The 12,048-nt window shown below is 33.6% G+C and overlaps 1 protein-coding gene across 1 annotated transcript in view; it reads left to right on the forward strand.

Moving 5' to 3' along the window:
* The window catches only part of kl-2 (dynein heavy chain 2, axonemal kl-2), a 79,252-nt gene that overhangs the window by 41,975 nt on the left and 25,229 nt on the right, over nt 1–12,048 (forward strand). Inside the window, exons 41-49 of the mRNA XM_085960232.1 lie at nt 56–201; nt 398–581; nt 780–898; nt 981–1,087; nt 1,173–1,483; nt 1,833–2,101; nt 2,740–2,879; nt 5,435–5,576; nt 5,713–5,891. Of these exons, the coding sequence (XP_085816358.1) occupies nt 56–201; nt 398–581; nt 780–898; nt 981–1,087; nt 1,173–1,483; nt 1,833–2,101; nt 2,740–2,879; nt 5,435–5,576; nt 5,713–5,891 (1,597 nt within the window). The remainder of the gene's footprint in view (nt 1–55; nt 202–397; nt 582–779; nt 899–980; nt 1,088–1,172; nt 1,484–1,832; nt 2,102–2,739; nt 2,880–5,434; nt 5,577–5,712; nt 5,892–12,048) is intronic.

Below are 12,048 nucleotides of genomic sequence, written 5' to 3' on the forward strand. Positions count from 1 at the left end.
ATTATTCTTTTATGACACTGAGAATGAGAATGTTGAAATCTATGAAAACTTTCAGGTAAAAAAATGATTTCTTTCATGGACGACATGAATATGCCAGCACGTGATGAATACGGGTCACAGCCTCCGCTTGAATTGATTCGCCAGTGGTTAGATTATGCTTTTTGGTATGATCGTGAAAAACAAACAAAGAAATATATCAGGGTGAGTTGATAGTACTTTTAATATTGTTTTATATTGTCTTAGACTTATTTTTTTCATACAATGTTTTCTACATAAATAAAATCTGACAAGACTTTCTGATTATAAAATAAACTATCGAAGAGTTGTACTTTACTACTTATTAATTATATATCTGATAATGATTTATTAAAACCTTTGAATTATGTTAAATGTGTAGGAGATGATAGTGATTGGTGCAGTGGGCCCTCCCGGAGGCGCTCGGTCTCCCCTTCCCCCACGCCTCCTTTCCGAGTTCCACTGTTTCTATCTCCCGTCTCCTTCGCACTCCCAGCTTGTTAACATATTCGGCACAATGATCTCTCAGCACTTTGTGGACTTTGATGAAGAAACTAAAGGAATTAGTATGTATTTCCTGCTAAACGATATACTCGAGTATCATCAAAATTAATAGATATAGTATTCCCAGATATGGATGTATGGCTAACTCGGAAAGCATGAAAAACGCTGCCACAGATAACTAAGTTAGATTTATATTGGTGTCGATTTAATTGTCAGTATGCATTGCACCTTATAATTACTGATGTGAATTTTATTTTCAGGTAAAATTGCCTTGGATGCGACGATTGATATTTTTGACAGAGTGGTGGCAAAACTTTTACCGACACCTAAAAAAATGCACTACCTGTTTAACCTCAGAGACATCTCTAGAATTTTTCAGGTGGGTCGTCTATTGTGATGGCATTTTTGTTTATCATAGTAAGTACTAAAACTTGTTAAAAATATGGTTCGTATTCTTTTAGGGAATGCTTAGAAGTAATAAGGATTACCAGACTACAAAGAGTACATTATTACGGTTATGGATACATGAAACATTCAGAGTATTTTATGATCGCCTAATAGATGACATGTGAGTTGTTCTCTATGTATTACAGTGTTAGTGGATTCCTTTTCACAATGAGAAAAAATACTAATTATGTTTTTACTTATTACAGTGACAGGAATTGGTTTGTAAATCTCGCAAGTGATACGCTTGAGAAATATTTCGACGTAACATTCAACAACCTTTGTCCAGGGAAGCAGCCGCCAGTATTTGGAGATTTCATAAACCCTTTCAAAGTATATGAAGACATTCCTAATAGTGACGTTTTGAGGAAGTTCATCGAACGCCAACTCGAAGAGTACAACTCATCGGGTGGAATTGTTCGAATGGATTTGGTTTTGTTCAAAGATGCTATTGAACACATCGCTAAGATTGTAAGGGTTATTTCGCAGCAAAGAGGAAACATGCTTTTAGTTGGAATAGGTATGATGCAAAAATGAGTATTAATTAATTATATTCATAAAGAGAAGCTAATGTAGAAATCTTAGTAATAGTGTACCTACTTACATAGCCTAATAGGTTGTTCATCCAAATTTCACAAAAATAAAAATCTGCTAATACAACTTCCACTCTGTGGAGGCCCATAATATGATCTTCTAAGGATAGAAACATTGTGATGTAATGTAATGTGTAATCTACCTAAAAGATGAAAAAGTGAAATAGGTATGTAGATATATAAAAAATATTTTGTACACCTATTTAAATTAGACTAAATGTATGTAAATATGGATCTATTTCAATAATCTTTCCTAATGCCATTAATAAAATCCAGGTGGTTCAGGTCGACAAAGTTTAACCAGATTAGCATCATACATTTGTGAATACAACACATTTCAAATTGTCATTGGAAAGAATTATGGAGTGAAAGAGTTTCGTGAAGATTTAAAAGATCTTTACACATCGACTGGTGTGCATGATAAACCGACCACTTTCCTCTTCAGTGACACACAGATCATTGACGAGAATTTCACGGAAGTTGTGAACAATTTATTAAGCAGTGGGGAAGTGACTAACTTATTTAAACCGGATGAATTCGAAGACGTAAGTAAAAAATTGAGTTTTTGATTGCTGTAATAGAACATAATAGTTGTGACAAGCAGCGGCTGGTCTAACATCATACAAGTGCACTGCACTGCTTGCATTGTTATGAAACATCGTAAATCATATGTTTTTAATATGATCACTCACTAATTGTAATGCAAACCATAAACTAATGTGCTCATATTGCCAATATGTACGTATACGTCATCTTCACTCAAATCATTTACGCCCTGACAATATATTTAGTTTACTTAAAATGAACCTAGGCGCAGTATGAACTGATTGATTGTTCTTCTATTGCTAAAGATAATGTATTATAAATGATGAAGATGGCTTCCTTTACTATAAGAGAAAAAATCATTTCTTAAAACTTAATCAAGAAAGACTTAAGTAGGTAACTCGCAACATGTTTTATTAAATGTAAAATATACAGATAATTTCTCAAATGTCAATAAGACTGTTTAAAAAAGTTATAAATAAAGTATTGTCGAATCAAAAATAACGCCGAATTGATTTCATTTTTCAATAAGGTAAGTTTCCAGCGCACCCTCAAAAATTACAATCCTAAAAATCGCCGACCGCCACTGGTTGTTGATTTTTTAATGATCGATTTGATGATTTATATAATATTTTTTTAGATAAGAAATTCTCTTGAGAAACCCATGAAGCAAGCAAGGATTTTGCAAACAAATGAGAACACCTATTTATATTTGGTTGATAAAGTTCGTGAAAATTTACATATTGTGGTATGCATGAGTCCGATTGGTGATATATTCAGGTTGGTGAAAAATATCTATATGAGCATATTTCAATATATTTTATACACTTTATACATTTGAGAATACAATCAAACTTGGTTATTACGAGGAAGATGGGACCGACTGAATTTTCTCGTTATAAGCGTTACTCGTTATAATAATACCTATTCTTTGATATAATCAGAGAATAGGTATTTTTAAATGAGCGGTCACATTACAAAAAAAGTCGAAAATAAAAAATCTGAAAACCATCGTAAAAATCCCTGAAACAAGCATGGCATTCATAAACTACAAAAGAAGTTGTTTATTGTAATGAACGCTGGTAGTAATACCTCAAAAAGGGACTCACGTGTAGGCTGGTGAAATCCTTCATTAAGAGTGGGCATAACAGGGGCCAGTGTGATTCATATTTCAATCGAAGAGAGTCCACAGAGCGAGTACCACGTAATTTTAAATCAAATTTACAACAAAATCCCTGGTCATCGAAGATTTTATTTTAAAAACATAATAATAATTATTGTCGGTAAAGCAATTCATTGCAATGATTTATTTGGTTCCGTCACCGCTGTTCGCCGGCCGGCCGAATGTAAAACGATGTGAAAAATAATAAAAGTATATAGGGTGCCTGCTATTTTTATTTTTAGACATTGTAAATTATTTCTTGCATTGGCTTTACTCAACCAACAAAATACAATAACGGTACCTATCTATTGTTTCACTAGTTCATATTATAAAAAAGTTGCGTTATTAGTTTGTAAAAGTGTCAGACTAAACTTAAACTAATCGAGTACATCACTAGATATATTCTACGTTTTTTAAAAATATGCATTAGGATTAAATAATACTTACCTATTTCTTTTAATAATGATGTAGGTCTTACACGTTCAAAATAAATACTATTCGTTAATAATGTTTTTTGGATAGCACATGAAATAAAAATGTATGTAGATTATGTGTTTCAACATCCTTCGTGTGTTTAGTTCTCGTACAATTTCAGGTTAAAAAGTTATTAATCTATTATAAGTTTCTAAACTACTAAACTAAACTCTAAGTTTAAAAACGTCACAATATCCACCATATTGGTTGCAATACTTCCCACCAAACAGCTGATTAACATATTGAATTTAGTAACATTTAAGTATATTAGAAGATACTATTTTTTGGTCACCCCATACTCGCTTAGTTGTGAGAGAGTTTGTTTGTTTTAAATTTAATTTAGTGACCATTACTTTTGAGGCACGCATCGGCGGCGAATTTTTAATATTACTAGTAGACCAACTATTTCGGACCACATATAAAAATATCATATTTTCAATTCTCAAGGGCATTTCTGTAGAGCGTCCCCTTAAGCATTATTTATGTTTGGGAAGTGGAGACATCATAGCAGGCACGATTAGTTACACAGAAATTTAATTTATAATTCCGTGCAGAATTACAATTTATTTACACTAAAACATATACAGGCATTGGTAATCTTACATCATTAGTTACAACAGAGAAGACACATTATTATTACGTGTCCATCGTCATACCACTTTTAATTTATTCGGCGTTGACACTGGGGTGAATTAATTTATTTAGGCACATTGCCGGGATTAACACGGGAGCACTTTGTCAGGTGCGCAATTCGCTTTAAGGGTGGTTATACGAATTATTATTAACACAATAACACATATGGGTTCACTGATTTACAATATTGAGACAAGCGAGGCTTTGCATTTGGCGCTGAGAACAGTCGGCCGGATCACGCCGAATGTGTGATCCTAGGCACGTTTCCGCCTTCACGGGAGGATTCGAACTGTTCAACAATTATCTAAAAAATACTAAGAGCGGGGGTACATTCACGCTCGGAAGGCGCGGTATGAGAGGGGTGCGGGATAGGGGGAAATCGCTTGACAAACTTTCGAAAATATTACGGTAATTTTTGGTCCGGAGTCCTCGGGACCAACTATCCTTTCCGAGAAATGGAGGGTCAGGTAGTTGATTCTAGATCTGAAGATACGTTGAGAGAGCGTATTGCGTTTGCAGAGTATATTTTATTTTATAATATTCGTCGGGGATATTTTAATGATGTTTTTAAATTTGTTGGTAGATTACTGATTTGGAATTTGAAACGTTTTCGTGCTAGGGGTTTCGTTTGGTAATAGTAGGTATCTACGGACTTCACAAACCTTGGATTTTTCAACCATATGCGTGGATACTTTTTTATTATTGTCGGCGAAACACCAATTAGGTAGGTACTTAGACACTTAACTAGTTTCATAAACGTAATCCAACCCTAGCTGCATCCTGTCCGATCGGATTTTATTACTTAGGGTTGAAATGTTTTTAAACGATCAACACATTAACAGTATTTTAGCTCGGTATATCCGATAAGTTGCTAGTTATAACAGTGAATGTATGGTGAAAATCATAAACCAAAATGTCAACGAATGTTTCCTCATTACATCCGAGATCTCGCTATGTCCGAGGTCATAGTAACCGAGTTCGACTATAGTTAGTGCCATTCAAAACCCTAAAAATATTTTTAAATATATTTGCAAGAATATAGATAAAATTGACTGCTACTTTGCAGGAGCCGATTGCGACAATATCCAGCATTGATCAGTTGCACAACGATAGATTGGTTTATGGAATGGCCACGAGAAGCCTTACTGGAAGTCGCTTTTAAGTTTCTTACTGGGTTCAGTCTAATTGCGTCTATAACAGAAGAACAGGTAAATTTACATTACTTTTACCTCAGTTTATCATTTATTAGTTTATTTATCAATACCGCTCTGCATATTACTATACTCACAAATACATACAACTTTTATATGTGAATTATCTTTGTGTGATATATATTTTTTCCAGACCGTAACAACGTCAGTAGATTTAACACTGGAAGTAAAATTAAAAGCTTCCGTAGCGTCGCTGATGTCCATAATTCATACGTCGGTGAGTCAATACTCTCTGACGATGTTATATGAAGCCAAAAGGACAAATTATGTTACTCCGATAAATTATTTGGAACTTGTTTCAGGATATAAAACGTATGTTATTTAATATATTTTGGCCTAGCGTGGATACAACCGATTTTAATCTTTTCAAGGGATACAGTGTTTACTTGGTTATCACTTGGTACTCACCAGTGACGAAGGGTGGAGGTAGGCTGTTGAGATCCGACATAACTAGTGCACACTACACTTTGTCAGTCAAACGTATTTGTTTTCATTAACTAAGACTACAATGTATAGACCTAGTATTTGTTAGTTTTTAAAATTCAATTACACCCTGCCTAATCCTAGCCGTAGTATATACCTAATAATTAAAAAATTTTCATTTTTTTTTTTAAATATCTAAAATTATGTATGATATTATAATGTAGGGCTTCCAATTAACCAGAGGAAAAATACTACCTGCTTAACGGTTATTTTGCGAATAACTAACTGGGTAACCGTTTATAACCGTCGTATTTAAAAAATGAATTTTCAAGTATTTTCGATATTATTTTTTGCACATTTTTCTCTTTGACTTTACAATTAGACGTGGATTCTAGCCACATCTCGATTAATGAGATATAACATTGTCACCTCTGAAAGGAGGGGGTGGGGGCGTAGGATGCGTTGGACCACCCACCTGATGAAGTAAAGGTCATGGTTATCGTCAGCAGGCTTCTTCTTTCGGGGACATGCTATGCTTGATTGACAACGCGGAATTACGGCGAAAACAGTGCTTTTTATTGTTCAGAATACATTTACAGTAAAGGTACAGCGTATAAAACATTTAACAAAAATATTTATAAAATAAATAAATTTGCGGAGGTGCGTCGGCTCTGAGCGACCGACACGAGAGACAAGGTATTCTAGGTATTAGGTACATTGTATGGCTGGGGACTTTGCTTCCAATATTTATATAAGTATACGAATTTTAATATTGGTCAAAATTGGATGAAGGCTTATGTAATAATATTAAAAGATTATATTAATAATTATTATTTTAGGCATCTAAAGTGTTGTGCTGACAATTGTTTTAAGTTATATAGGTAACTATAAAATCGTTTGCTATGTAATATTTATTGGCTTTAAAATTACAGCTTGCTTGTATGTTTAAAATTGAGTAAGTATAGAATTTATAATGACGCTAGGTTTTACTTCGCTTGCTTCTAGAATTAATGTAGGTATAAAAAAATGCAGGATTTAATATACATTAAGGGTTAGAATGATTCTATTAAATTTTGTAGAAGTTGCAAAAGGGTGACTATAAAATTTCATACATCTAAGCTTACGGGCTAGAAATTTCTGTCTCGCAGTCGATCTGCTCATGTCTGCATGAATCCGCCCAATCATGGTTCAGGCCTCATGGCCTTGGATCTCCTGAGGATGCCATGGTTTAGGCGGTATCAACATAATATTATGTTATCCACTTGCTGAATCTACTACGTCCATGTTCATGCTCTGGATTATTGAAAAAGATCATGTGACACGTTATAACTCACTCATGCGGTACATAATATAAATAACTTTATTAACAATAATTGTTGTTGACCTACATATAATATTGTTAAAACATTAGTTTTGATAGATTTGAAGTATTATTTTTGACATTTGTTTTTGATAGCGTTTGGTGCCTAAAACTTGTAAATGGGTGGAACTCTAATAATAATTTGACAATGTTTGCCCGAAAGAAGTCCAATCTCATCATTTTCACAACGAATGGGAAATTGGGGATTTAGCTAGAAGTTGATACCAGATGAAGGTCTCCCACAGGAGACCACCTCAAAGGGTGGACCGAACCATCATCTTTCCCAAAACACCACAGCCTACGTCCACTCTTCGCGGTTCTCGCAGCCCTCGGCCGAGCGGAGCCCGCCTCAAAATCCGAAATTCAAATTCGTCCGCGCTCCCACCAAAACAGACGCGGTCCACCGATAGCACCGCCACTACTCAATCCATCGGTAAAACAGAGAGCGCGATGATGCCGGCAATCTGACAGCTGGACGCGCGCGAAAAAAACTCTCTCGCATCGGACGCCAGACAGCCAGCATCGCCTCTTCTCGCCTCGGACGCGAAGCCCAAGCAGCCAAGCCCGCGACATCACGTCTGCAGCCCGCCAAATCGCAAATACCCTGCAAATACGAGAAAATAAACCAGCATCAACAGCATACACCGTGCGTTTCTGTCTCCCACCCCCGATTCTTTGGCCATGACATTATCACGGTCTGCCATCTCCGCCTAAGCGCGAAGAAGGCCGGTGATAACGTGTTGTTTAATTTGTAATGCCTCACTATATTCAGCCAACTACATAAGTTGAAGAATGACAAAGTTAGAGTGCGGTAGATCACTGCATTCTGATATAGGATAGTGGATAGTTAATCACAGCCTATTTAAAATTGGACATGCCTGGTCTATGGTAAATTAAGTAGTTATAAACAATGCCTACTAATAGTTCATCTTTTTAAAATTTTTGGCATTTTAATAATCAATAATCCACAGTAAGTCAGCAATTAATACTAGAAAGAATTAATTTTTATGAAGTATTTACCTACCTTTCTTTTTTAATATTATGATTATAATTTTGTACCAACACGCTAGATGAAAAACATAATGATTATTATTTTTCAAATAACACTTATATACCTACTAAGTACTAATTTATTTAAAAGCATATTATCACTTAAATAAAAAGTGGTTAAGTAGCTAGTCAATTAATTTTTAATTTCTTTTTAGAATTTCATAGCTTTGATATTTTTGGAAAATCCGTTCAATGACAACATGAATCTTAAGGTCACGGTCTAAAAAGATCGTGGCTAGGCGATGCACGGATTGCGGGTTGCGGGTGCAAATGACGTATGCCAAACGAAATATAATTTGTCATACAAACCCAACATACGTCCATTTTATGTTCTGTTTATTGTTCTATTAGTAACAATAATAATATATTCATTGACATGTTTTCTTTTTAAAGTAAATGGGTAACGTTTTTAGTCATCTTTACACGATTTAAGAATTAATACGCCCGTCGCCATCGCGAAACAAAGTGACGTCTTTCCATCTGAACATTCTCTCTAAGAATGCGAGCGAGTCCAAAATTTCATCGCGCCTATAGTTGAAAATTATTTGCCGTTTCACTGATGTATCACCTTAATACCTACTAACAACAAAGTAGTGATTAAAATAATCATAATGAGGATATATTATTTGATTTTGCAATCATTCAATAATAAAAACAAATAATAATATACACTTTTGAAAAGAGCATAAATCAAAACAATATTTTTGCCACGACACGACACGGTACGTCATGGTAACATTATAATATGTCTACTTAATATGTTACCATTTTATTTTGACGTTTGTCATTTACATTATTTACATATTTACAATAATGTATTTTTATAAAGGCAAAATTATTTACGGGCAAGACAAGTGTACTCAATTTGGGGATTAAGCAAAGGAAGTTGTGAATATTATCCCACAGCTCTCTATCTACAGATTGGCCGTGAGACACTTCGTCCGATACATGCACCTGAGACACACGCGTAATCCTTAAAAGCCGCGTCGCTATTATTTATTCTTGGAAATAGTAAAGTAAGCCATTTAAAGGGTGGGTAATAAAGTAATTTAGGCAGGCAATTTTATTACTATATGTGTAAGACAGTTGTGGATTTTTGTTACGACGTGACGTTTTTGAAAAAGCTTTCACATGCTATTTTGGCTGTTTGTCTCTTTAATTCATATACTTAGATACCTACTAATAATTTTAACCGGTTAACCACGTGAAATTACCAGGTTTTCGGTTATAACCGGTTTGGAAGCTCTAATTTAATAGCATAATTTTAGATATTTTATAGATAAAAGAATATTTTTTATCGATTACGCTTTTGGTAAAAGGCAGGGTTAATGAATTTTAAAAAACTAACCATTACCATCTGTATGTATTCTTAATTCAATGAAAACCAATAGGTATGACTGAAAAGGTGTGCACTCTTTTTGTCGAATCGGCCATAGTATATCAGAATTCTAAACTATTATGGTTTGGTTAAGCAGGGTTTAATTGAATTTTAAAAATTAACCAAGAACCATCTGCAAATTGTATTCTGAAAACAAATAAGTATGACTGGCAAAGTTTAGTGTGCACTATTTATGTTGAATCTTAACAGCCTACCTCCGCCCCTCACCACTGGTATTCACTATGTATAGATATTGTTTCTACGATGTATTTCGCTCATTTTTGCATCTCAAAATATGTTTGAAAGTTCCATAAAATATTATGAGAAACGCTGTCCATTGTGTATCGTCGCTATAGTACTTGTTTTCCGAATATCCATTTTTGTCAAAATCGACATTTTAATGCAGTTATATTTCTTTTGTCTAACTACACCGTAATCATTTATAAAAATTGTATATTTTCATGTAGAAACAGAGATATTTTTTTAAAAACTCCGAATACGCCATGTTTCGCAACGATTGCTTTGTGCTTATTTTCCGAATGTCAAATAGAATAGCTCGGTCTCACTCTCGCATATCGCTTTCATATAGCGCTGTCTACTTCTAATGACGCTCACTTCATATGTGACTGATGTCTGTTTTTCGTCTTTCAAAGCGCGCGATTTTGACTACTATTGTGTTATTTTATGTTTCTATCGTTTAAATAGTGAATTTATCAAATTTAAAGTTATCAATCTTGTCTAGTACATCACCAGTTCAGTTACAGCAGAGTTATGGAAGTAAGTATTTTAACCTAAATTACTGTATTTTGTACTGAGAAACAGAGATAATATCCCAACGGTCATACGAATTGTACAGTGTGACTCGGTAACTACTGTCTTAAAAAATAATTATTATTAATGTCTATAATCAAAACTTTTTCTGTTTTTAATTTACTTTATATCTATTCATGCTAAAATGTATGCGAATATTTAATCTCATTTATTAATAAGATGTATGTTTATACCTATTTTTTTTTGGTGGATTTCCATTGAATAGTACATTTGATTGTATTTTCATTAAGTATAATTATAATACTATTGGCTATCCAATAGATATTTTAGTAAATGTACGATCTATAAAGATTAATTCTGGTTTCGTGAGTGAATATTTTATATAATAATATTATACTCAGGATAATATATTCGCAATCAATGGTTATTAAATAACACATGCCCCTATTTTTTGTTCCATGCCAATAAAACATAATACCTAATATGCAATATATGGTTTGTAATAAGTTTAATTGTATCAGGTTCGATTAAAATCCATAATGAAGCATTATTTGTGACCAATAAAAATATCATTGCCATCGTTTTAATATAGAAATTAGGAAAATTTTACTAAAGATCTACCATCGTAAGTTGGCAGCCGGTCGAATTTGAAACTAAAATTGTTTATCGAGGATAAATTTGTTATAAATGCCATTTAATTTTACAACATGTTTCTCGAATTATGGATTGCATAATATTTGTACAGAAATCTACTACCAATAATAAATTATAAATTACTATTTTTTTGTTAGTTATGGTAAAATTCTCAATGTCATACTAGCGCCCTCGCTGAAACGCCAATTTATGATGGTAGATCTATACCTACATTATTATTACGTAAATCTATGGATACAGATTTTTTATAACTATAATTAGGTATATAATTTTATGTTGATTCCCAATTTTGTAAACAGAAAATAGTGAATGGCATATTTTATAATTATCTATGAAATTAGGTAAAAACGATCATTGATACAACTTGATCACCTATTTACACAAAATCATGTACCTATCAGTAAATTTATTAAAAATGACGTAATTTATATTAAGTTTTTAAGTTTGTACTTTTTGACCACACGGTATACCGTGGTCCATGCAACGATACGCTACGGTCTTACATTCCGAATGTCCTTTTTTTGTTCCGAATATCCACTTTTCGGAGCCAGCGCTGAGAATGATCCGTATATCCACATTGCTTACTTGTAAATAAAACGTATTTTCTCTTAGTTTAATGAATTATACTAATATGTTATTCATCAAATCTCTTCTTGGATAATGTGGCAATCATAAAAAGGAGACAGAGTGCTTGATATATAAACTGATATTTAAATATAAGACAGGGAACTTTGTTTTTCGTTTCCTGAACAATCGACATTTGGTCTATTCGGAAAACAAGTACTATAGCGACGGTATGGCAACCACATGTGGATATGGTTAGCGGTTGTTAC

Source organism: Rhyacophila brunnea, unplaced genomic scaffold, assembly GCF_057557595.1.
Source record: "Rhyacophila brunnea isolate RB1 unplaced genomic scaffold, BYU_Rbru_1.0 scaffold_11, whole genome shotgun sequence".
NCBI lineage: Eukaryota > Metazoa > Arthropoda > Insecta > Trichoptera > Rhyacophilidae > Rhyacophila > Rhyacophila brunnea.